This window comes from Hippopotamus amphibius, chromosome 5 (genome assembly GCF_030028045.1).
Source record: "Hippopotamus amphibius kiboko isolate mHipAmp2 chromosome 5, mHipAmp2.hap2, whole genome shotgun sequence".
Classification (NCBI taxonomy): domain Eukaryota; kingdom Metazoa; phylum Chordata; class Mammalia; order Artiodactyla; family Hippopotamidae; genus Hippopotamus; species Hippopotamus amphibius.
The window spans coordinates 139,653,428-139,678,148 of NC_080190.1; the positions used below are offsets into that span (position 1 = coordinate 139,653,428).

The 24,721-nt window shown below is 34.8% G+C and overlaps 1 protein-coding gene across 7 annotated transcripts in view; it reads right to left on the bottom strand.

Annotated features, from left to right (window-relative positions):
* Positions 1-223: 223 nt before the first annotated feature.
* The window catches only part of UBR5 (ubiquitin protein ligase E3 component n-recognin 5), a 216,307-nt gene continuing 191,809 nt past the window's right edge, over positions 224-24,721 (bottom strand). For 4 of the 7 annotated variants that reach the window (XM_057737344.1, XM_057737347.1, XM_057737343.1 and 1 more), the window contains exons 42-59: positions 24,403-24,476; positions 23,035-23,207; positions 22,821-22,934; positions 21,647-21,867; positions 20,154-20,274; positions 19,943-20,047; positions 17,249-17,492; positions 15,729-15,840; positions 14,935-15,079; positions 13,863-13,993; positions 12,345-12,405; positions 10,138-10,313; positions 9,861-9,945; positions 8,299-8,454; positions 7,835-7,948; positions 4,978-5,122; positions 3,611-3,696; positions 224-833 (exon numbers count right to left, since the gene is read on the bottom strand). In XM_057737344.1, the coding sequence (XP_057593327.1) occupies positions 621-833; positions 3,611-3,696; positions 4,978-5,122; positions 7,835-7,948; positions 8,299-8,454; positions 9,861-9,945; positions 10,138-10,313; positions 12,345-12,405; positions 13,863-13,993; positions 14,935-15,079; positions 15,729-15,840; positions 17,249-17,492; positions 19,943-20,047; positions 20,154-20,274; positions 21,647-21,867; positions 22,821-22,934; positions 23,035-23,207; positions 24,403-24,476 (2,476 nt within the window). In that variant the 3' untranslated portion in view covers positions 224-620. The remainder of the gene's footprint in view (positions 834-3,610; positions 3,697-4,977; positions 5,123-7,834; positions 7,949-8,298; positions 8,455-9,860; positions 9,946-10,137; positions 10,314-12,344; positions 12,406-13,862; positions 13,994-14,934; positions 15,080-15,728; positions 15,841-17,248; positions 17,493-19,942; positions 20,048-20,153; positions 20,275-21,646; positions 21,868-22,820; positions 22,935-23,034; positions 23,208-24,402; positions 24,477-24,721) is intronic. The other 3 variants (XM_057737349.1, XM_057737345.1, XM_057737346.1) reach the window with 2 other exon arrangements.

The following is a 24,721-nucleotide window of genomic DNA, read 5'->3' on the forward strand; positions in this document are numbered from 1 at the left end:
TCAAATGAACAAATTACATGCAAAATATTAGTGATATCATTTAATATCCTAGAGCTCAATGCAGTCAAACCGCAATAAAAGTGGTTTTTATAGGTAAAAGTGATTTCATCTCTAAGATCTGAATGTTCAGAACTCTTTTTTTACAAGTTCCATATACATGATACACAATTGCAGCCAACCACACATTAAACACCATAAAAAAAGTTAAAATGAAAACACAGAACATACTTAATTTTTTATTTTGAAATTCCCTATTCCCTCTATACAAGAACCTTTGCTGAAACACATTCCACAAAGGCAGCAGTGAATTTTCAGAACATTTTACATTTTTTCCCCTCAGCAAAAAGATAAATCACAGTGTAAATTATGTTGTTCTGCTGTCATCTTTGGCTGGGGCTAGACCCAGAAGTTGTTGACTAGCTAACCATTATAGTCAAATGTTGCTAGTGCTCCTCAGGCCTTTAAGCTACAAACTCAGCAAGGAATGTTTGTATTTAATCTCTTTAAGGTACCACCATGGGGTGTGACAGCATTAACTTTCATAAACTTTTATAGACAAATGGAAAAAAATCTACAAAATTAGCTAGTAATATTACACAGCAATACACACTTTTTATACTCTACACAAAACCAAAATTCTTGGTCTTAATGGCGAGTAGCAATTTCTGTTTGAGAATCTGTTTAGAGGAATAGAGTGGGACGTAGAGTCGAGAAATGCAAGTATTTGCAGTAGGAAGATGTTGGTCATCTGGTGGTCTTATTGTGATGGAGGGCATAGGCTGAAATCCTTCTTCACTGGCTGGTAATGATGGGCTTGATGTCCAAAAGTAAACCTAAACAGGAGTGTAATAATTACAAGTTTAGCTTTTAAAAGATTATCATTCAACTCTTAATTCTGGCAATATATACATAGAACCCCATTCTTGTGTTAAAACTTATGAAGGTTTTAACTGGGCTTTAAATTTATTTCCTGTATTGACAAGGAAAGGTTCAGGGTTGGAAGAGAAAAAAAGCATCGGGTATGTAGAAAAGTGACTGTTTCAGTGCCTCAGTTTCTCATCTGTAACATGAGGCGACTAGACCAAATGCTCTCTAAAGGCATTTTTCAGTTGCTAAATTCCACAGAGTATCTCTTAGTGGGAATAAGGTACAAGGTCTCCAAAGGATTCAAAATTCAGAGGTTACCAAAAAGTTATTTTGCATTGTACCTACTATCAGAACAAGCCAGTATTTTCAGTGGTGCATTGTGATACATAGTAATTTAGTGTTCCACAGCATCTACTGTACATCAAAATCCATGCAATATACCATGTTAACATTGAGGGTTTTTTTTTTTGGATGTGGACCATTTTCAAAGGCTTTATTGAAATTGTTACAATATTGCTTCTGTTTTATGTTTTGTTTTTTTTGGCCCTGAGGCATGTGGGATCCTAGTTCCCCGACCAGGGATCAAACCTGCACCCCCTGCACTGGAAGGCGAAATCTCAATCACTGGACCACCAGGGAAGTCCCAACATTGAGTTTTAAAACATATCTAGTTTCTGCAATATAGTATAAATTACCTTTTCTTTAAATATGATAACCAAAGATATACTTTCCTGAAATATTTTTATTAATACATACCATTCCTCATTGACAGTAAGACAGGGCCTATCTTTTAAGATAAAGCTTTTAAAATCTTGCACTTATAGGGCACAACTAAACAGACAAAGATATTCATTATCCCAGAATGACTAGGAAACCTAAACTATCTCCTGAAGCGTAGTTTTGTGAGAAATCTCATCTAGAATTCTAAAGGAGGCAGGAAAAAAAACTCTGCAAGTGTCAGGGTCTCCAAAATCTTCAAAGAACTATAAAAGAGCTGGAAGGTACTATAGAGATAAAGCTGGCCCAATCTACTGATTTTACAGGAAAAAACAAACTTAATGTAAAGTGTTTCTCCAAGGATAAATGTGATTAACCAGAGCAGATGATGACATCACTGGACCTCCAAGAAGTTAGAAGAAGAGAAATAAATACCAGAGGACTTACCAGAGTTTTTACTAGTGAACTGGGACTCTCCAAGAGGGAAATAAACTATGTAGTCTTACCCCATAACCCTAGGACTAATAGTTCAAGGGAGAACAGTTTAGGAAAACCTATTACATTCTTATGTCCTTGAGACACATAAGGAAAAACCCAACAATATGTGAAGGATAACCGCCCAAAAGAGGAAGGGAAAGAGGAGGCAGTAAAAGTCACCTTGGTATAACCAGAGTTTAAAGAGTGAAGCTCACAAATTAAAGCTGCTGCTAGGATACTTTGAGGCCCCTAAAGAGAGTGAATCATTCTCTTGCGTGCGCGCTCATAAAAGACTGAAAAGTTAGCAAATTTATCTTCCAGTAGAAGGCAGAAATGCAGTGAGATTTAACTTGACTGAGTGCACTGAGGATGTATTGGTTTTGTTCTGAATCCAAAGACTGACTACAGGAACTCTAACAAGCTACTCAGGTATTCCTAAAGCCAACAGGGACAGATATGGTATTAGCATTAGTAGGGACTTTGGGGTCGGTCCACAAGATTGGGCAAATCAAAGTACGTGTAATTATATGGGAGCAACCTAGGAAACTACCATACAGCTAAGCCAAGAACAAAACCCAACTGACAGCTAGGACTGCTGGACAACCTGCCTTGCTATAGTGGAGAAATACTAGAAGGCTCTTGGGGCCATGTAAAGATGAAGGAATGCTAAATGCACAACCTCTTACCTACAAAAAATTATCAGTAAGTTACTGCTCGAATTAAAAGTAAATGGGAAACTTCAAGTTTTGTGCTTTCCTAACTATTTCCCCCTCTCAAATGAAACTGGGGGATATATCTAGAAATTGGATCATAGTTGTACATTCCATAAGAGATCAGGTTTAGAGTACTGAGAACTAAGGCTGGTTCAACAGGGGAAATGTTGCAGGGAGCTATGAGGAAAAGGAATAAAAAGAGTCTCTGAAATATTCCGGGTAAGGAGTGTCCCTCAAATTTCTACAAGAAAGTCCAGACTGCCTTTCAAGGTTAATGAACAAGCTGATTTGAATATACTCAAGGCTGGACATAAATTCCACAGACTTGATAGTAACTCTTCAATATAATCAAAGTTTATATTATCTAATTTATGATTCTAACTTAATAGTAATAAGATTAAAATCAGAGACTTAGTACCCATAATTAAGCTACTCTGTTCACAGTATACAGAGCAATTAGGATACAATTCAAAAATTTTGCAAAGCTTTGCTGCTAGTCAAAAAGATTAAGGAGGTACAAAAGAGGCCACTAGGATATATAAGCACTGTAGGGGGAAAAACATGCCTCAACAATAAGCTGGTATTATCCTCTGGGACTAAGGATATAGCATTATAATAGCTAAGATGTATTTCACTCTGCTTACAGTTTTACTCATACTTTCAGATGTCCCATTCTAGAATACAGAAACAAAATTGCCTTTTATTTCTGATGTTCAATCATTTTCTTAGCCAAAATTAAAATTATCAACCATTACAAATTTAGAACAAAAGGCTGTCATACACAGAATTTAAGATTTTTACATTTTCTTCTACAAATTTTGTGAAACTTAACTTACAAGATCTTGGCGTTCTGTCATGCTCATCTTCTCTACAATTGACCAGAACCAACGCTTGAACTGCAAGAGCTTCTCAGCATTTTCTCCTAAAAATGAATATAAATTCAATAAATATACTATCAGTTACATTTTTAGAATATCACTTCTTATAAAAGTAGGTATAAAATGAAAATGTGTGTTGGGGGGGCAAATCCTAATACAGAAAATTAGGACCGTCTGCATAATGTGAAACCTCTATAGTTCATTAGTCAATCCTAATGACCCAGATGACCAAGACAAGAAAAATGAACCACCAGCCTCAAAAATCACATGACTTTACTCCCATCTGTGAGTCCTGATTCTTCTCATGACCTTAAACCAGTGCTTCTCAAAGTTTAATGAGTTTACAAATCACTTGGGAGATCTTTGCAGATTCTCATTCACTAGTTATGGGGTAAGAGAGGGGGGGAAAGGAACCAGAGATTCTGCATTTCTAAAAAGCTTCCAGACGCTGCTGATCTAAGGATCATACTCGGAGTGTCTTTAGGGATTTTCCCCCTTCTACGTTTTTGGTTTGTAAATAAGCCAATTGAAAACTATATTAATAAGTAGCACAAAAACTATTACACAATGATCTGTATGTTGCCAAGCATGAAGGAAAAACAAGAAAATTTATCCAAATTTAACTTAGTATAATGTGGCTGAAGCTATCTGCAAACTATGAAAAATAAAGGGGAACAATCATGTATGCAACAATCTTGGACAAGAGTATAGTCCTCTCATGAATTTCTTGGAGCTTCCAGTGTTTTACTGTATAGTCACAGTTAAAAAGCCTATTCCTAGAATATGGGACTTTGAAAAGGAAGAGATGCAAACAAATAAAGCACTAAAGATGAATGTTATTCCAGGATTATCACTACCTCTTGTTATTCTTTCTAGATTCTCCATGTGTTTGTGTGCAGTTACTCTTTCTAAGTGTGCGTTAGGTCCAGTTCTACAAAGCAAACATCATGCAGACAAACTCTTTAATTAGAGTTTCAGAAGCATGAATTGGGAAAGGCCAGTAGAACTGTCACATGGATTATTTTTTCTTAACTATTAATAGTATATAAAAATCCTTTTTACACAGTTGCTCACCACAAATAATTTTTACTTGTATCATAACTAAACCATACATTCTTTAAAACCTAGAAAAATTAAGCAATAAAAGAATTAACAATAACCTAATGCTAAGCTATCATACTTCAAACATACCTTTATATATAATACAGACACCTGAGTAATACAGCATTTCCTAAGCCCCTATAAATATGTAAGAACCAGAAACTCAGAAAACTGACCAAACCATTTATATAGTTTATTCCTTAAACATTAAAACAATTTCATACCTGATTCATCATTGAAAGAGGTGAAACTGATCAGCATCTGCACATTAACTTCACCACAGCCATTAACCAAAAGCCTAAAATCTTCTGCTGTTAAATCTTCTAATGAATTTTTTGGAAGCACATCCAGTAGACCTTTCCTCATTGCCTAGAGAATTTCAAAAATTACCTGTTTATTACTATCAGTACTTTATTTTCTGCATGGCATTTATTATTCTTAAAGCCCAATATCTAATTTTAGCACCCTAAGAATATGAAATAATTCTAAATAATAGTAAAAAATTAAGTTCTTTATTTTGAGTTTCTTATTAACAGATTCAAAAAAGTGGAAGAGGGGAAAAAAGGCTACAGGTTCAAAAGCAGAGTATTGCATCCTCTTCAATAAGTGGTGCTGGGAAAACTGGACAACTACAGGTAAAAGAATGAAATTAGAACACTCCCTCACAGCATGCACAAAAATAAACTCAAAATGGATTAAAGACCTAAATGTAAGGCCAGACACTATAAAACTCCTAAAGGATAACACAGGAAGAACACATAAATCACAGCAACATCTTTTTTGATCCACCCCCTAGAGTAATGGAAATAAAAACAAAAATAAATAAGTGGGACCTAATGAAACTTCAAAGCTTCTGCACAGCAAAGGAAACCATAAGCAAGACGAAAAGACAACCCTCAGATTGGGAGAAAATATTTGCAAACAAATCAACAAAGGATTAATCTCCAAAATATATAAACAGTTCATCCAGCTCAATATCAAAAAAAAACAAACAAACACAAACAACCCAATCCAAAAATGGGCAGAAGACCAAAATAGGCATTTCTCTAAAGAAGACATACGGATGGCCAAGAGGCACATGAAAAGCTGCTCAACATCACTAATTATTAGAGAAATGCAAATCAAAACGACAATGAGGTATCACCTCACACTGGTTAGAACAGGCATCATCAGAATATCTACAAACAGTAAATGCTGGAGAGGGTGTGGAGAAAAGGGAATGCTCTTGCACTGTTGGTGGGAATGTAAATTGATACAGCCACTATGGAGAACAGTATGGAGGTTCCTTGCAAAACTAAAAACAGAGTTACCATATGACCCAGCAATCCCACTACTGGGCATATACCCAGAGAACACCCTAATTCAAAAAGACACATGCACTCCAATATTCATTGCAGCACTATTTACAATAGCCAGGACATGGAAGCAACCTAAATGTCCATCAACAGATGAATGGATAAAGAAGATGTGGCACATATATACAATGGAATATTACTCAGCTGTGAAAAGGGATGAAACTGGGACATTTGTAGAAACATGAATGGACCTAGAGACTGTCATACAGAGTGAAGTGAGTCAGAAAGAGAAAAATAAATATCGTATATTAACACATATATGCGGAAGATAGAAAAATGGTACAAATCAACCGGTTTGCAAGGCAGAACTGGAGACCCACGTGTAGAGGACAAACATGGACACCAAGTGGGGAAAGCAGGAACAGTTGGGGGCAATGAATTGGGAGATTGGGACTGCCATATACACATTACTAATAAGAAAAAAAATACCAAATTGTACACTAAATATATGCAGTTTATTGTCTGTTAAAAAAAAAAAGTGAAGGAGTACTGTTACATATGAGGAGTTAAATAATTTTTAAAATTATGTTAATAATAAACAGGCTAGTCATTAAGTAAGAATAACTTCAATCTATCAAACGTGCTATCTTGTCAACATCCTAGGAAGAGTATAATGACAAAAACAAACATCCCTGACACAAACCCAAAAGCCAGAAGCTTACTGAGAAGTCATCATGTGCCAAGAACTGTTCTAAGCACCTTACATATGTTAATTCATTTAATGCTATCCTCATTTTGCAGAAGGAGGGAACCAAAGCACAAAGAACTTAAGTAGTTTGCTAATGTCATACATCTAGAGCGGGTTGCAGCCATGATTTAAACCCTGACAGAGTGATTCCAGAGCCCACACAATTATTCCCAGTACAGGGATCAGAAACACTTCATAAACATTTTTCAACAGGAGGAGAAACAGCGGGCCTGATGTTGCTCTTTAGAAGAGCCTGACTGGAGGAATGGTCTTTGGCTGGCATCTGGAAACTTGGTTTTTGGAATTTTCCCTACATTAGTAACTGATGGGGCTATTTTGAATGCCTGGGGCAATAAACCCTGCTGTACCAGCTTACCTAGACTATTTGTGCTAAGAAGATGATTTATAATGAACATGTGTTTTTTCCTCTGGAAGTCTGAACTGCTTATAAGACTGCCCTCCAATAAAAACCCTGGGCACTCTGACTCTTAAAGCAGGCTTCCTTCCCTAAGCACAAACACTGAATATGCATTGCTGTAATTCACTGCTGGAGTAAGAAGTATGTTCTTTGTGACAACTCATGCCCCTAGAGAGAGAACTTTGGAGCCTGTACCTGGATTCCTCCAGAGTCTGTCTGATGTATTTATTTCCCCTTGTGAGAGTCCTTTTGCTGTAATGAACCATACCTATGAGTACAATTGCCTCCAAGTCCTAGGGTTCCTTCTAGTGGGTCACCAGAGGTGTGGGTGGTTGCAGGACCCCCAAACAGTAGTGATTTCAGTCTTAACAAGGCATCCTTACCAAATTTTTACTCACCAAAACTACTTTCTGATAAATTACATGGTTTTTCCAAGTAGTTTTACCCAAAAGAAAGGAGTTGGTCTGGATTCATGTATAATTTACATTGTACGTAAATTTATTTTGGTTTAAAAATTTTGACCTTTTATGAGCAAGCTGAATACACTGTGAGCAAGTTTAAAACACAGAAGACACAAACAGCCTCATGAGATCAAGTAACATTATCCAGAAAACACTTACGTGTAATGGCTGTTCTGCAACTACCAACATTCTGTGCTCAGCATACTTCCGCACATACTCATACACATTCTGAGGAGTGACTGGTATATTTACACCATTAGGAATAAGTTCAACCTGTGAAAAATTTAGCAGTGCCATTTAAAAGCAATTTTGTCACAATAGTAGTAAGTTTTAACAGTTCATAAAACAATTTCCTAAAAATTTTAAATCTAAAAACAATCCTGTATCTGACAAGTATCTAAGAGATGCAAACATTCTAGGCCTAAGTAACTATAAACTTTTCAACCTCTCAGTCTGTTTCACTAATTCTCCATCCATTCATCTCTTTCTCTTTCTCTCCATCTCCTACTGTCTCTGTCTCTCCTTCTTGGTCCCTGTCTACCTAAATTGTTTTTCTATATGTCAAGCACAACAGACTAACCAAATTCTCTTGCCAGAATCAGAAAATTACACATTTGCTTTACCTGTCCTCCACCCTCTTCTTTACACAGGTCAATTGCAAATGCCAAATCCATTGCTGAGAAAACAGCATCAGCATCTGAACTCTGAGAAGCAAGTATTAGTTGCCGCAAACTCTCATACATCACAGGGTCAAAAAAAGCAAAATCATGCCAATTGACCTAAGAAAGTAATCATATGAAAATCAATTATGAAGCATCTTAACTGAATTCATTAGTAAGTTGAAATCTATGATAAAGACTTTTACCTAATATGAAGATAAACTGATAAAGAATAATCCTCCACTAAATATAGCTGATCTAAAGAGGTAAAATTTTAATAAGTCTTTGGCTCTGATAATACATTTAATTTTCAAAGTATGAAAAATATGTATTTTTAAAAACTTAAAACCAGGAGTGTAATAGTTTTTTAAGTCCTAAAATTATTTGTTTGTAGAAACCAGCACTAATTATTAAAAAGTCATTATGCCGAGCAGCTGGTCCTAAGCTAAATACACATTCTGTTTAGCCTTGCCAATAATGATTAAATACAAATTACTAATTTCAGATGATAAAGCTGATGCTCAAAGGAATTCAGTAACTTGCTGAAGGTCACAATCATTGGGTTAAACTTGAGTCTATTTGATTCCATGATCTTTTCCATAAACCTTGTTAAAGGCTCAACATTTCTGTGTTGCTGAGCTTTAAGTCCAGTTCCCCTTTCTTTGCACAAGAACATTTTAGCTGTAACACTTTAAGAAGTCGTCAGAGTCAAGAGTTAAAAAAAAAAAAGGGGGGGGGGGCACACGGCTGATATATATATATCATAGTATGATATGCTGTAATAACAGAAAACAATATTCACCAGTGAATTTGAGTAAAGAAAGCTATTACTAGACCACAGCTTTAACAATGCTAATTCATATCAGATGCGTGGTGTGCATCACCAGAAAAGACTGTAAAATACTGTTGTTTTGTGTATTATAATTAGTATTATGCATTAATTTAAAGGATGTGGTTTCTCTCCCCAGCCCCCCATCATAAAGAATGTACAAGCTGTCAAACTCTCAAAACACAGAAAGAAAATAAGCTAATTCTGTCACCCAAAGATAATTATCAAGCATACTATGCTATACTTTCTTACATTCTTTCGTCGCCTCTACCCATGTACATCTTACATGTATTTTGGAAACTGGAAATGCTCTTTTCAATAATACTACTTCTATTGCCACTACTTGCTAGAACTAATAATAATAGTTAAAATTTACTGAGCACTTACTATGTGCCAGGCACTACACTGTTTTCTTTACTGTTTTACAAATGGGAAAATATGCCATAAATGTCAAGGGATTTGTCTACAACAGGATCCAGGTCTGTCAAACCCTCCAAACCCATCTGTGTGTCACCCATTCTCCTTTGCTCTCTCCTCCATGCATTCAAATTTCCCCCATGTCACTAAATGTTTAAAAATGATTTTTAATGTCTATAATGCTTTAAAATTTAATATGAAGCTAATGCCATATATATAATTATTTTATAAAAAAATTTTTGCAATTATAAAAGCAGTTAGGTTCATTAAAATCACTTACTTTCCTACCAAGCAACACTTTAATCACATGTCTATTCAGTGTGATAGGACACAGTTCATTCTGTAATAGACACAGTCCAAGAATCCTAAAAATAAAAACAAGCAAATAGTATTTAAATTCAAAAATAATTCTAGAACACATAACCCCACACATACGTAATATACATACGTTGAGAAATTTTTATAGAACATATACACATTTTACAAACTAATATATTTTAGAAAGTCTCATAAACAAATTTTTTAAAAATTCAAATACAAGATTAGAATTATTTTACCTGCCAATGTTTCTGAAACAGTTCAACCTTGCTTCTGTGTTTTTGCCAGGCCTTGGAGTATAAAATCCTCTTTTTCCAGGTTGGTAAAACAAAGGGGCATTGTCATCACCATCATCTGTATCATCTAAATCCATATCTACTACACTTCGACTAGAGCCATGACGCTTTCGGTTTTCCTAATAATAGAATATCAGAGATTAAGCCCCAAGATTGAGTTTGTTTGTTTATATTTTAGTATATGTGTCTATAAGAAAAAAGATTTTTTTAATTAAAAAATACCATTATAACTCTCTTTAAAATTAATAATAATCCAGGTACCCCCTCCAAAAAAAGTAACAGTAATATTTTTAACACTACCCAAGATTGATTTTTAACAACAAAACATATGAACTGGTTCTCTAAAATCACTTAAATGTAAAGTTTGATAGGTAAAGCAACATGCATATTTAAATGGAAATAAACTTTAATTCATTCTTTCAGAATTGTGATATACAAAGCTTGTGCCTGTTAACTTCTCTGTGCATTTAAGCAAAATCAATTAATGAAACTCTGGTAGCTTCTTTCATCTGGATTCCTTAAATATATCCAACTTGGATATAGAATTCTGGATTGGCAATTCTAAAGCACTTTAAGGATGATGTCTTTTGGCCTTCAAAGTTTCTGATAAGAAATCCACTGCCTTTCTAATCACTGTTTATATGTAAGGCACTATTCTTTGTTTCCTTATTAGTTTTACAGCAGCTTAATTATATATCTAGACATAATTTTCTTTTAGTTTATCCTTTTTAGGGTTCAGGGACCTTGAATCTATAAATCTATGTCCTACACCAAATTTGGGAAGTTTTCAGCTATTATTTCTTCAAATATTTTCCTGTAGCAATCTCATTCTCTTCTGGGTACTCCAATGACATGTATATTTGATATGGTCCAAAGGTCTCTGAAAACTGTTGTTTGACATCTTTTCTCCTCTGTTCTTCAGAATGGATAATTTCTATCTTCAAATTGACTGACACTTTCCCTCTGTCATCTTTGTTCTGCTACTGACCTAACTCAGTGAATTTTGTACATTGTACTTTCTAAAATTTCCCTTGGTTCTCTTTTAGAGTTTCTGTTTCTCTGTTGTGAACCTCTACCCTTCCATTCGTGTTTACCTCTACCTCACAGAACATGAGATAAAGTCTTTGATAATTCCAACAAGTGGGTCATCTCAAGGTTAGCATCTATTGGTTCTTTTCCCAGGAGAATTGGTGAGTCTCTGTTGGTTCTTTGTATGTTGAATAATTTTGGAGTGTATCCTGGACATTCTGAATACTAAGTTGTAAAACTCTGGGTCTTGTTAAAATGACATGGAGAATGTCGATGTTTTTTGGCTTTGGTAGGCAATAACCTGGTTCTGTTCAGATTGGAAGTGTCATCTTCTGTGTGCAGTGGTTCCATTACCAATTAAGTTTTCAAAGCCTTTTTAATTATACTGTTGGATCTGCCCTGCATATGCACCATGTGGGATAGTCTGGGACTTGGACAGTGGTTTATACTATAGGTTATTTCTTAAAGCATGTTCTATCTTCCAGTGAAGATGGAGTAATAGGGATCAGCCTTACTCTCCTGCCTGAAACAAGGCTTCAAAATAACAGCTGTTTTTCAGATTTTGACTTCCCTCCAATCAGTGTGCTATTGTTTACTTTTCAGAATCCTCAAGCAGTTCCATTTTGTATTTTGCCCAGAGTCTTTAGTTGTAATCAGTGAAAGAGATAAGATTCTATCTTGGCTGGCACTAAAATTCTCAGGTAACTTACAAATTGAAATACATCATGCACTTTAAAAAAGCCTTCCTTACTGCTATACCATATGTCACATTTTCTCTGGATCTCTGGTATTTACTGCTTACTTGAGGAAGAAGCCCTAGGAATCCACAGGACTGTTCTCCTTCTCTGCTATTAACTGACATCTCTAAATTAAAGCTTAATTCAGCCTGTGCTCAATTAGAGTCAGTCAGAGAGTGGGGTTACTCTGAGCCCTAACTCAACCAATCTTATTACTTGATTCTGTATGTGACAACTTTACACTTATTTTTGCTTTTTCCTCTACTGTAATCAAGCATTTTACTTGTAAAAAGACATAGTTTCTTTTTAACATGGCTTTCCTCTCCCTTCTGTAATTTAAATTCCAAGTGCTTATTATTAGCACATGTACAAAACATCCCTTACCTGTACCTTTTCTGAGGAGTCTAATAATCCAAGATCCAGGATACTATCAGCTCCATTTTCCCTAAAAACAAACAAACAAAAAACCTTTCACATTCAGATAACTGAAATTTCTAGAATTTAGTGTAGAGAAAACCATATGCATTTAAATTTGTTACAATTTATAAATACATTTAAGTTTTGAAATAAATATCTAGGACACTTACCAGTCTTCATGCAGTTCTAGGATCAGAAATGTCAATAATATACACAAAAACACAGGATGCAACATGTTATGATCCAAGACAATAAACTAAAGGCTACCTGATTTAAGACAAAATAAATGCAGTCTTCACAGGGGTACTGAAACTTAAGTTCAGGGGAAGCATTGTAAAAGAACAGAAAAATGTTCAGAAAGCAACCATAATAGTAATCAAATGCTCTAGTGTATTTAATTATTCTAGAATACTAATAAATCCACTGTTCAATCCATAAAGCCAGGTGAAAGCAGTCAATATTATATTCTTGCATTCAATAGAAAACACTACTAAATTAGCAACCCTTACATATATTCACAAATATCTTTTTATCAAAAATGCACATTATTTGCAACTTTTTCTGTAATGGGCTAAGCTATATCAGTATGTTGACACTTCTAGAAATAGGGAAGAGGAATGAAGACATAGTACATAAAAGGCAAGAGAAGACAAATAGTAACAGCAAAGAAAATAAACTTCTAGCAATAGTCTTTGGTTTGGACCATTCAAAGGCTCTGAGATAGGTAAATTGCTGGAATAGGTAAGTGGCTGTTTAGTTTCAGGGCTCAGCTTACCCACTTATCCATCTCTAGGACTCTATCTAAGTTCCTCATTCAATATCATGACTAGGAGGAAAAAAAAAACCCAGACGTTTTCATCTACAATAACACTTCAAAGCATCAAACTGGATATCAGACTAGCTCCAGGATAGAAAGGCACAGATTAAGTATGGCATATCTTCCTGTCACTTTTACCAGTCACTTGGGGAAAAGAATGATAAGTAATTTACTATCAGATATTTTTAAGTTTTGTATTAAAAAAAAATTACACAATAGAAAGCAAAAACTTGCATGATTTTTAAGATAAATCAGGAGGTCTAAAAGAAATTTCATGTTTACTGCAAGGACTCAGGGATTACACCCAATTCCTTGAGGTATTTGGCCTCTGCCATTAGGGGTATTTAGGTGGAGAATGAGATGTGCTTCTTATAAGTTAGTTTCTAAATAAGGTTCATAAAAAATCTTCAGAACCTAAAGTGACTGCTAAAATTCTGCCCTTCTAATACATGTGAAACTCGTATGTCACTCATGGATTTTAAGCCATCTCTTAAAAAACCATTTAAAACTTGGTGTACTCCCCAAAAAATAATAAATTAAAAAAAAAAAAACAAACATTTAAAGTCCTGTATTATTTTGTATAAATTTTAAGATACGGTGACATCCAAATACTAAAAATAAAGTAGCTGATGTTTAAACTAAAATGTATTCCCAGCTGTACACATTACCGTCCATGTGCAATAATGAGTTCCATGGCTTCATCCACTCTTGCTCTCAGAGAATCTTCACTTGCTAGAAGCAGCAGTAGCTGAGCTGGGGATAATTCCAACAGCATGCCAGTGATTTTACTTGCAAATGCCTATAAATGACAAACAAATGTTACTTGCCTCCACTTTCTGATACCTCTTCTCTAAATAAGCAATCTTTTATCATGAAAAAAAAAAAGAAGAAAATGTAAGACAGTTGGATAACAAATAGAAAAAAAATTTCTGAACTCAAAGTATTTTATTAAATTAGAAGCTTAATTATGGAAAACTTTGGTAGGGAATAGTCTATGCACTAGCAGTCTTATTAAAGCTAGTTTATTATTTGTTGACAAGATTTTTTTGAAGGTTTCTGATATCCATGAGTAAACATAAAAATTCTCAAATTCCATTCTTTTTCCTTCCTCATCAGAGTCCAGGAAACATTTTTCTCATTTGGTGTAGCAAAAAAGAGGGAGGGAAGAAGTGAAGGAGGGAGAAGAAGTAAGAAAAAGATGCCTATATTTAAGGCTAAGGATTTATAATATAATTGGTTTACTCTGTTTTATTATTTTTTTGCTATAACATGTATATACAGTTACGTATAAAGACAAAAAAAAAAAAAACACAGCTAGGTTATATGTTTCATATTATATGAAAGAAACCTCCAACAGAACATTCAAAATAAAATCTTCCTGTCACACTTCTCAAGAGTAAAGTACACTATTTGCAATGTGTTCTAGCTGCAACTTGATAACAAAGCTTTAAAAAGTAACAATAATTTGTACAAATAAGGGCACAAATAAATACAATGCACAGATAATTCCTCAGCACACAAGGAAATTACTAGGTAGAATGCCAACCTGGCATAGGTAATCAAGCTATATACAATTACTCTCCAATAAGTGCTGCTTCTTTCCCTCCCTAAGCTTCCTTTTTATTGCAGTCCTCAACCATGCGGCTTTCCAGTAGCTGACAACTTTTTAAAATACCAGCCTTAACTGAAAACCAAAACTGGCACAGCCAGTTAAGAGGTAGCTAAGTACAGTACACATACTGGCTGCATTGCTTGTACACGGGGATAAAGTCTCTCTCCGAGCGCCTGACGGTGTGCTGGCAGAGGATCGGGATCATCACTAGGATTTCCTTCAGAGGCTGGTCTGAAAGGCCTAGTGTCGATGGAGAGCTGTCTTCTAAAATCCCTGAAAAATGAACAAAGCTATTATGACTTCATTTCCCTTGTCTGCAAAATGAAAACAGTGCAACTAGTAACAAAGTTGGAAAACCAGAGCATACAGTTAGCTCCAGTTAGCACCAGTTACGATACCAGGGTGCAAGAATACCTAAAGAATGATGGTTGGGAAATAAAGATTATCTAGATTTTGTCACTTGAAAATCTATAAATCTGCAATGCGTAGATTAATTTGATTCTAAGGGAAAAGGACTTTAAAATACTAGAAATCAGGAGCCCACCCATATTTCCTGGAAACTTTAGTCAAAAATACAATGCCACCCATCCTAACACGTGAAAAACTAAAAGATGTAAATAACACAATTGCCACAATTAAAATTTTAAAACAAATTTAGGAAAGCATGATATGAAGTTATTAAAAATTTCAAAAAATTAGGAACTTGAGTAGGATAAAAAGCCAATATAATTTCAATTGCCTTTGTGTTTCTAAAGCAGAACATTTTAATAACAGTTGGTTAGACTATTTTAGTTACAATACATATATCCAATTATTAAAACTTTCATTTTCTAAAAGTCCATAATTGAGACTCTTATTTACAGGCCTACCTCCAATTCATCCAAAAAGATGGTACTCAATAAAAGATACAAAATCATCTCACCTATCCCGATCTCTCCGAGAACCTGCTCGTAAGCCACTACTCCTCCTCATCTCCCGTTCTCGCTCTCTTTCCCGATCCCTCTCTCCTCTGTTCCTCAATCTCTGCATTAAACCTGGAAAAAAATATGAAATACACTTTGTTTAGATGAATGTAAACACACTACTTTAAATGTTAAAGTCAATGTGAGGACATGAGACAAATATAATAAGAACATGACAATTGTAGATTATCTTCCTTATCATCTGTGTTAGTGCCTTTCTGTCACTCCCCCTATGGTTTTGAGGGTTGGGGGTGATTCTATAGAATGAACCTGGTGGGTATAAATGTTCACTCAGTATTTGCTTAATGAATTTATTCCTTTATCATGTCAAAGATGTGAAATATGTAGCACCTGGGGCTATGTTAGTTCTACCATAAATAATCCTAAGATTTCTTACATATTTGAGCATCTTCTCTATTCTCAGTTTTTCGCATTAAAAGCATGATAGCCACCCAGCTACTATTATTCTTAAAACCTTAAGCATAAACTAGAATATGGTCTCCGAAAGAGTATGCAGAAAAGTTATTTCTGAAATGTCATGACTTCCCAGGTTTCCTCATTCACATTTGCCAATTTCTTTCTATTATGGGACTATAGAAAGTCAAATGGTGAAACTAATGATGAAAGGCTTGGGTACTCCTCCCCATCTTTTTATCCTCAATTCTTTCCAGAGCTCATTCAGCTTTTATGATGGCAGTTTACACAACCCCAATAACATATAGCTACAGCCTAGGTAAAACACAGGATTTTGTTAGTAACTCCTTCTCCCTCAATGACTATGCTATCCACCTATAAGACTGACAATCTTCTGCCCCTACCTTACATGAACCCACAGTTTCAACCTTTTGTAATTTTCACACATTTTTTAAATACGCTAATCAAAATCTTGAAAATTAGGTAAGAATCCTAACCCCAAAGTGCTGATCCTCAAGGAGGTAGAGCTTACACCAGGATGCTAGTATACTAATAATCTTATTACCAAAAAAACAAAGTCTTGCTAAATTAAACAGTGAAGTTAGTGACATACTCAGCCAATTTACATTTGGTTGCAAGCTCCATCTCACTGGAGAATAGTAGCAACTCTACAAATCATACTTTGAAAAGCACTGTTCTAGATAATAGCGTTTCCTTCTCAGTATCTCTACTAATTAAATACTGGCATTGGGGAAATCCTGCAGTTTGCTCTTTGAATTTTTATATTACCATAGACTTTAAACCTCCCACTCCCCAAACATTGCAATTGAGATGAAAAAATAGTAAAACCACAACCATTTATGAAAATAAATGTGGCAGTAAGAGAGCAAACTGTTAAACTGTCAATTAGGGTAATTTAAACAAGAGTAAATCATTAATCTAGAATATAGTATAAAAGTATAAATATACATTAAAGTTTTCCCACTGTAAACACATATAACCGTGATTATCATTGTTTTGATCAAAGAAAGAATTTGTATGCGCCTGTTACCTGCAGAGTACTTACTTGTATGAGTGCCTTTGCTGGCATTTTGGACACAATCTAGATTTGGCAGTTTTTCATTTGACAAAAAAGCTTGTGCAATGGCTGTATAAAAACTTCGTGCTACGCCACTGCCCTCTCCTGGTTCATCCTTAAATGTAACTTTTACTCTATGTACAGCCATAGGTGTAGTAGCGCATCTTCGACCAAAGTGATTGTTAAGTTGCCTCATGGTCTGCTGAATAAGAAGATCTCGATCCCGATCAACCTATTAAAACAACAAAAAGTCATAAATTCAGTGTTGGAAATCACCTTGAAATTTTTCTATGTAAAATCTGAAAATCTAATTTTAGCTTTTCCTTCACAGTTGAAACAGCTACAAAGTATCTGGGTTCTCAAAAGCTTATGTATTCCAAATAACATTCTAAATCATACAAGAATATCTTACAGTAAATCAGGATAATGGAATTTTACTCAATTATAACATTTTCTTAAAAGATCTACTAGAACACAGCAATTCATCCAATTTGGAAATATAGCAGGATATAGCAAGTAGATTAAAGTGTAATTTGTTTTTGTTTTTTTAATAGCAAATCCTAGAAGAAATCAAAGGATATTCCTTTGATGACAGAATACCACAGCAAAGTAAAAGAAAAATGACAAACTGGGGAAAATATCTGCACCTTCTATTACCAACAAAGATTCACAGTACACATGTAACACCTAGTGCTTCTAAAAAAATTGAGGAAAAAAAATTTAATAGGAAAAATGGACAAGATATATCAACAAACAGTTCCCAGAAAAAGAAGCAGCCATAATGTATGAAATATGTGTAACATTGTTTAACTTTGCTCATAATAAGAGAAATACAAATTAAAATTATACTGCCTATCAGATTGGCAAAAATCTAAAAATCTGACAAACTGCTGGCAAGACTTTGGAGAATTAGGCATTTTTGTGTTGATGTTGAAAGTGCAAAAATATAAAGACATTATATAGAGGTATTTGCCAGTATCTGACAAAATTATATATACACATGCTCTTTGACCCTTGTCTAGGAATCTATCTCAAAGACACACTGGCCAAATAGAGAAACATACATAAGGCTATTCATCACATCTCTATTTGTAACAGCAAAAGACTGGAACCAAACCCAAATGTCTATCCATAGGAAACTGGTTGAAAAAAATTGATACAGCCATAACATGTGGTACTAACACTACGTAGCTGGGAAAAAAAGGTAGAATATCTCTCTCTACATATACCCTTGGCTTTCTCTCTAGGATATACCATTAACTGGGAAAAGCAAGGTGGAATAAAATGTGTAATAGCATGCGCAGGGTGTGAGTGGGGGGAGAGATGCGTAATGAATACACACACACACACAATTATATTTTTTTGAAAGGTGGGAGGGAAATAAGCTAAAAAAAAAACCCCAAAAACAAAAAAAAATTTTGAAAGGGGGCAGGGGAACATAAAGTAGATGAGACAGGAATGGAAACTAGATTTCTCTGACTACAACCTTCTTCTACAGAGTTGATCCTGCAACTACAGATATTTTACATTAATTATGAAACAAAACAAAATCAAAAAAAGGAGAGCAATCCCTAAAAAGTGAAAGCAAAATGATTTGAAAGGCCCTAATTGTGTGGATATGAGATGGTAAGTAGCAAAACCATACAAAAGGAATTATTTCAAGTGACTTTCAAACAATGTAATTTGACTATACATCTCCAACTGGATATGCTCTAAGAACAAAAACTGCAAATAAATCTTAAGCTATTTTCAGTCATCATTTTTGTTGGTAGTAGTGTTGATGTTATGATTCTAAGACTATTGTATGCATGCTGTGGGATAAAAGCAAGTGAGTAATTTTATCAGTGTTGCTGGGAAGCTGGATATTATTCAGTTCAGAAGAAAGAAAATAAAGACTAAAAGATGAAAATAAAACAAACTTGTGGTCCTAAATCCTGAATTTGAATTAGGAGCATCAGTATGAACTCATGATATAATTTTCCTCTTTTTTAAAGGAGCATTTCCTAGTTCTATCCATTAAAATGCCTAGAAACAATGGAGCAACCTAGAGCCCAGCTTATAATCTCAAAATAAAATTTCCTGCTAAAATGAACCAGGGCTACAGGGAGGGTGGGAGGGAGTTGCGGAAGGGAAGGGATATGGGGATATGTGTATAAATACAGCTGATTCACTTTGGTGTAACCTCATAAGCTGGTACAAGAGTGTAAAGCAATTATATTCCAATAAAGAGCTTAAAAAAAAAAAGCAATGGAGAAAAAATAAAAATAAAAAAATGAATAAAATAAAATGAACCAGGACTTCTTGAAGAAATGGCTGATTTAAGGTCTGTGACAGAAAATAACAGAAAATGAGACATATCAAGAAGTAAGGAAGTTATCAAAGATTGGACTCTCACTAGCCACAGAAAAGATAATTTGTGCATCAATGAAATGAAGCACATCAAGACAGTTTAAATCCATGTGTTCCTAATGATACTTAAACAAACCAACTCATTGCTCATCATTACAGGATGCTGGGAAACCAACTGCCGAGATAGCCACTACTCTAAATTTGGTGATTACCTTTTATTTTCTTTAAATTTTTAATTACATAGTATACATCCCTTAACAAAATTGTTATTTTTTGTTTTTAAACTTTATATAAATGGCATACTATATGTATAGTATAAGAAATTCTAAATACCTTTACCTCTAGTGATAAATCTCTTGACTGCTGATTTCTTAGTTTTTCCATTTCTCTACGGAATTTTGATTCTTTTACCTCAAAACCACCCAATTCAGTTAGGATCTTAAAAAAAAACAACAACAACAACAAAACAAATGCATGACAAAATTATTCTCTGAAATATGTTCTTATCAGGCAGAACAGAATATAAAGTGCTCAAAATACATACTGATCCAGGTTCTGCTCCAACATCTTCCATGAATACCCTGCCGAACAGTTCTAAAGAAAGGCGCCAACGTCCTAGCAGCATATCATGGGAAATGACCATTCCCATGAAGCTACATTGAGGCCTGTAAGAAGTTTAAGGGGAGAGCGGGGAAGCAATTTAGCCAACGCTAAAAATGTCCTTGTTTTTGGTCAATAACAGTAATTTACTTGCTCTTTTTAATATTCTGAGATCCTAAGTAATTCAAAACCACATCCTCTCTAATGGAGAACTTTTTTTTATACTACTCGTTCCTTGGAGAACTTCTCATTTTAACTCCATTATTCCTTCTGTCCTTTATGTACACATCCCCAGGCTGCCTCCTATCTTCAGCTTTAATTTTGCCTCCTCTCCTTAAAGTGCAACGTCCATCTCTACTAGGTGATTCCCAGACCCCTCTTTAGTCTGCAATGGACCAGAATTTCATTGTGTGAAATATATTCACTTCAATCATACTTAACTCATACTCAACATGGTGAAACTGAATATGGCCTCTTCACTACAATGATGCTGCCTCCTGATTTCTTTCAACAGTACCACCTACTTTCCTACTGCATGGATGAACAAATTTTAATTTATTCTTCCCTTGGTCCTTCCAGAGTGATCAAGTCCTTCATGAGCTTCTTTTCCTATCCATGGTTTCCTTTTCATCCCCAAAGGCAATATTCTACTTCAGCCCCCTTTTAACCACTAGGCAGAAGGAATAACAGCTTGTCTCTCTAATTCTTCTCTCCTTCAATCTATCTGCTTCGACACATTCTAACCATCTCAGCTCAAATTGTATTGTCTCTAGGAAGCTTGGGCCATCCCAATCCACAGTGCTTCCTTGCCTTTACTGTGTGCATAAGATGTATATAGTTTCCTAAACTAGCTTAACTCCTCCTAAGTTTAGAAGAAAAAATGACATTATGTAAGCAAAAAGCATAGAGCATAAAGCAGATACACAACAACAAATCATTAGGTGATTAGCCATACTGAGTCACAATATACACTCGGCAATTTTTTACTGGGAAAGCAAAGAACCTACCTCTTGCGAAAGAATTACTAAACGTGAACCTGGCAAAGGAGTGAGCCCAAGCAAATGTAAAAGTCACAAATATAGAAAGCTCTTTTTTTCACATGTTCCCCTCCCATAGCCGAGCTCCTGCTAACAAGTGTATAATTGGCAATTTGACGTGGATATATACTTTAACTCAGTACAGAACATTAAAAACAGAATCAGAATTTCTTCAGTAAAAGGAGGAGAAAATCAGAATGCCAATCAATGAAAAAATGGTCCCAAAAAACCAAAACTCCAGAAAACTCTAATTCAACATTTAAATATCTGATTATAAACTAGGAAAACATAAATAATAACATCTCATCCTAATATTATACAAATGAAATACAAAGAAAATTATGAATTTTCTAAACAAAAATTCTTACAAAAATTAAAGTGTCTTCACTTTAGCAAGTACCTGAAAGATGTAAGAGGTGGCCCTTCACTTTCAGTCAGTCCTATTTCTGCGAGTAAACTGCTTTTCAATTGTGCAGCGAGATCATGAGCAGATGGCCCTGGTTTTGAACTCTCAGCTTCTTCTGGCACCACATTCTGTTCTTCTCCTTCCTTTTTTTGCCGATTTTGCATGTTCATTACATTTTTCAAATTGGCAGCATAAGACATTTTAGTTGGAAGAACCTATGAATTTTTACATTTAAATGTTAGATATTAAAAAACAAACTGACTATATTTCCTTTTCGACTTACTAATACTCCACAGAAATCACATGGAAGTTAAATAATTCCTTTCTGGCACTTCAGCTACAAAGATGCAACCTATTTCTTATCTATCTGATTCCCTTGGCTGAGCACCAATTCCAGTGCATTTACCACAGCAGCCTCAGAGAACTTTTAAAGGCATCTTTATAATATCTATTGTTACTTTAGTGTCTTATGTAAATAAAATTCTCATTCATCATTTAGATAATAAAGAAAATTCTATTCGAGTACATGTCTTCTATGTGCCTGTTCTTAAATGTGTTATTACTTTTTCACTGGAGAAACAGTACAGTATAATTTTAGGCTCTCAAATCAGTCTTTTATCTAAAAACTAGATCTGTCACTTCGCTAGCTGTATAACAGACATTCCCACATGAAATTTATGTAATCTCTCCAAGGCTTACCCATAAAATCAGGAATAATAATGTGGTTTTCTACCCAATGTGATTATAAAGATTAATTGAGATAGTACCCAGGGGACAGAATTATTTAACAAATGCTAGGTATCATCATTAATATTACTTTATTCTCATTCTAGATTCAAAAAGAAAAGTTAAAAGCCAATATTATAATATGCTAATATGTACAAAAATTTAAATATTCAGCAGCATTACAATAATCAACCCTGCAACAGGCAAAGCACATAATGAAACTGCCATTTTATAGGTGAATTAGCCTGACATGCAGCAAGTTAATCTCAAAGCAGACTAATGACACTTGGAATTCCACTAATTGTCATAAGGCAAGAATTTCCGATACTTCTGTTATTTGGGTAAATACAATATTCTGAATTAAAGCATTTCCAAAAAACTTGATGCTGGGATAAGCGTTCAACTCACCAATATTATATTGTGAAGATTTTTACTGTCTTACCTCAAGGCAGTTTCTATCCACTGTAACCTCCATTAAGCATTTCCCACTACTGGCAGAGGAAGAATAAAGACCCTGACTTGGGCGGCCAAAGAGATCCTCCTTTCTAGCATTTGGCTGGAATTTTAACAAAAATATTACAGTTACATTGAACACTTAAAAAAAAAAAAGTAAATTCAACTAAAATGAAACCTTAAGGCTAGTTTATGTACATCACCTGCAACAGATGTGGCTGATCAGCCAAGGGGATGGCTTCAGCTAGAGGCACTTCAAATGGATTTGGGGGTATACACCCAAGGAATGTCATGGAGTCTGAGCGGCGGAAAAATGGATGGTTTTGGCCAGTTTCTGCAGGAAGAGAGTCATCATCCTTATCGTTCAAAGTAGCACCTAAACATAAAGAAATAAAATGGTTTTTAGAAAAATTAATTATTGGATAAAAGAATCTACATCTGCTCAATCCAAAATTCCTGTTATCTCTTTATAAGATTTTCATGCCACTCAAAAACAATGGCCCAAAATTTTGATAATATTTTAAAGTGATAGTTCAAAATACTGGGTTAAAACGGTTACAATGATAAATCTTATTTATGTGTATTTTAACAGAATAAAAACTTGCAAAAAAAATATTAGCAGTAACAAACACTGTTCCATTTTGTATTGGACAGACACTATCCACATCTACCTCTTATCTCTCTAGAGAGTCACACCTGAATATGCTAGTTTCCTGAGCATATTCAGGACCTGACTCACTGACGACTCCAAAAGGAGAAGATGATAAGGAGCTAAAATTTGTGCATCTGTTTACTTTTAAGTTCTGCTTCCTCTATAAGATAAACAGAGAAATCTGGGCAACTCATGCATCCCAACAGGAAATCGGCACACCAACAACCAACTCCCATTAATGGAATAAGAAACTTTTGTCAGTGCTTACAGTATGCTGTGAAAATAGCAGTGGGTTCTCAAAAAATAGCAGTTAAGTAAGTTGTCTTTCCTAGGGTCGAATAAAGTACTACATGATAGTAAGAAACAGGCAAGTGGACTATCTGACCCCACTAAAAAAGTATTTTAATTCTACTTGAAATTATACCTGAAAGCTACAAATAAGAGTGTAGAAAATCCCAAAATTTCTTGAATTTGGAATATTTTCTTTTTATTGCATTAACTTGAGTTTTAATTCAATTTGGGAGTTGTAACTGGCATTTTCCATTTTCTTGACTCTATTTTGCATCAATATCAACAAAGGTTCTGCTGAGACTTTATTTAAATGTACACAGTACCAACACACTTAAGAGTAAAGGTAAACATAAAACTAAGGGAAATGCAAAGGAGAGATACAAAATCAAAACAGAAAAAATACTGACTGCTAAAAAGTTCACAGTATTTCTTTAATTCATCCTTATTTATGAAGTAATTAATGCAAGGATGTAAAAGGAAAAATGGACAGAGAATGCAAGAAACGGGACATAGAGAAGAAAAGAGAAATTCCCACCCAGACAGAAAATAATGAAGTTAAAAAGCTTGAAGGGGAAATACTGAGGCAGCCATGTCCTGAAGCAGATTAGCAGATTTGCTGTGCACTAACTTTGGTTGGTGTCATCATCATTTTCATGTTCTGAATCTTCATTATCAATACCCAGTTCCAAGAGTTCTCGTGTCCTTTAAAAAGACAAGTGAGTCATTTTACATGAAGTATTTCGTGCTGTATGAACAGGAGCAAAGGTGATGCAAAAAAATACTGAAAAGGTCAGTGTAGTATCTAACCAATTTCAAACACTGGGATAGAGTTTCAGACTCTGGGAATGGTAGACTAATCAGCCAAGTGTACTACAATTACAAAATAGGCTCAACAGAAGCAAAAGGCTAATCACCCCAAGAAATAGTGAGTGCTTACACAAACTCTA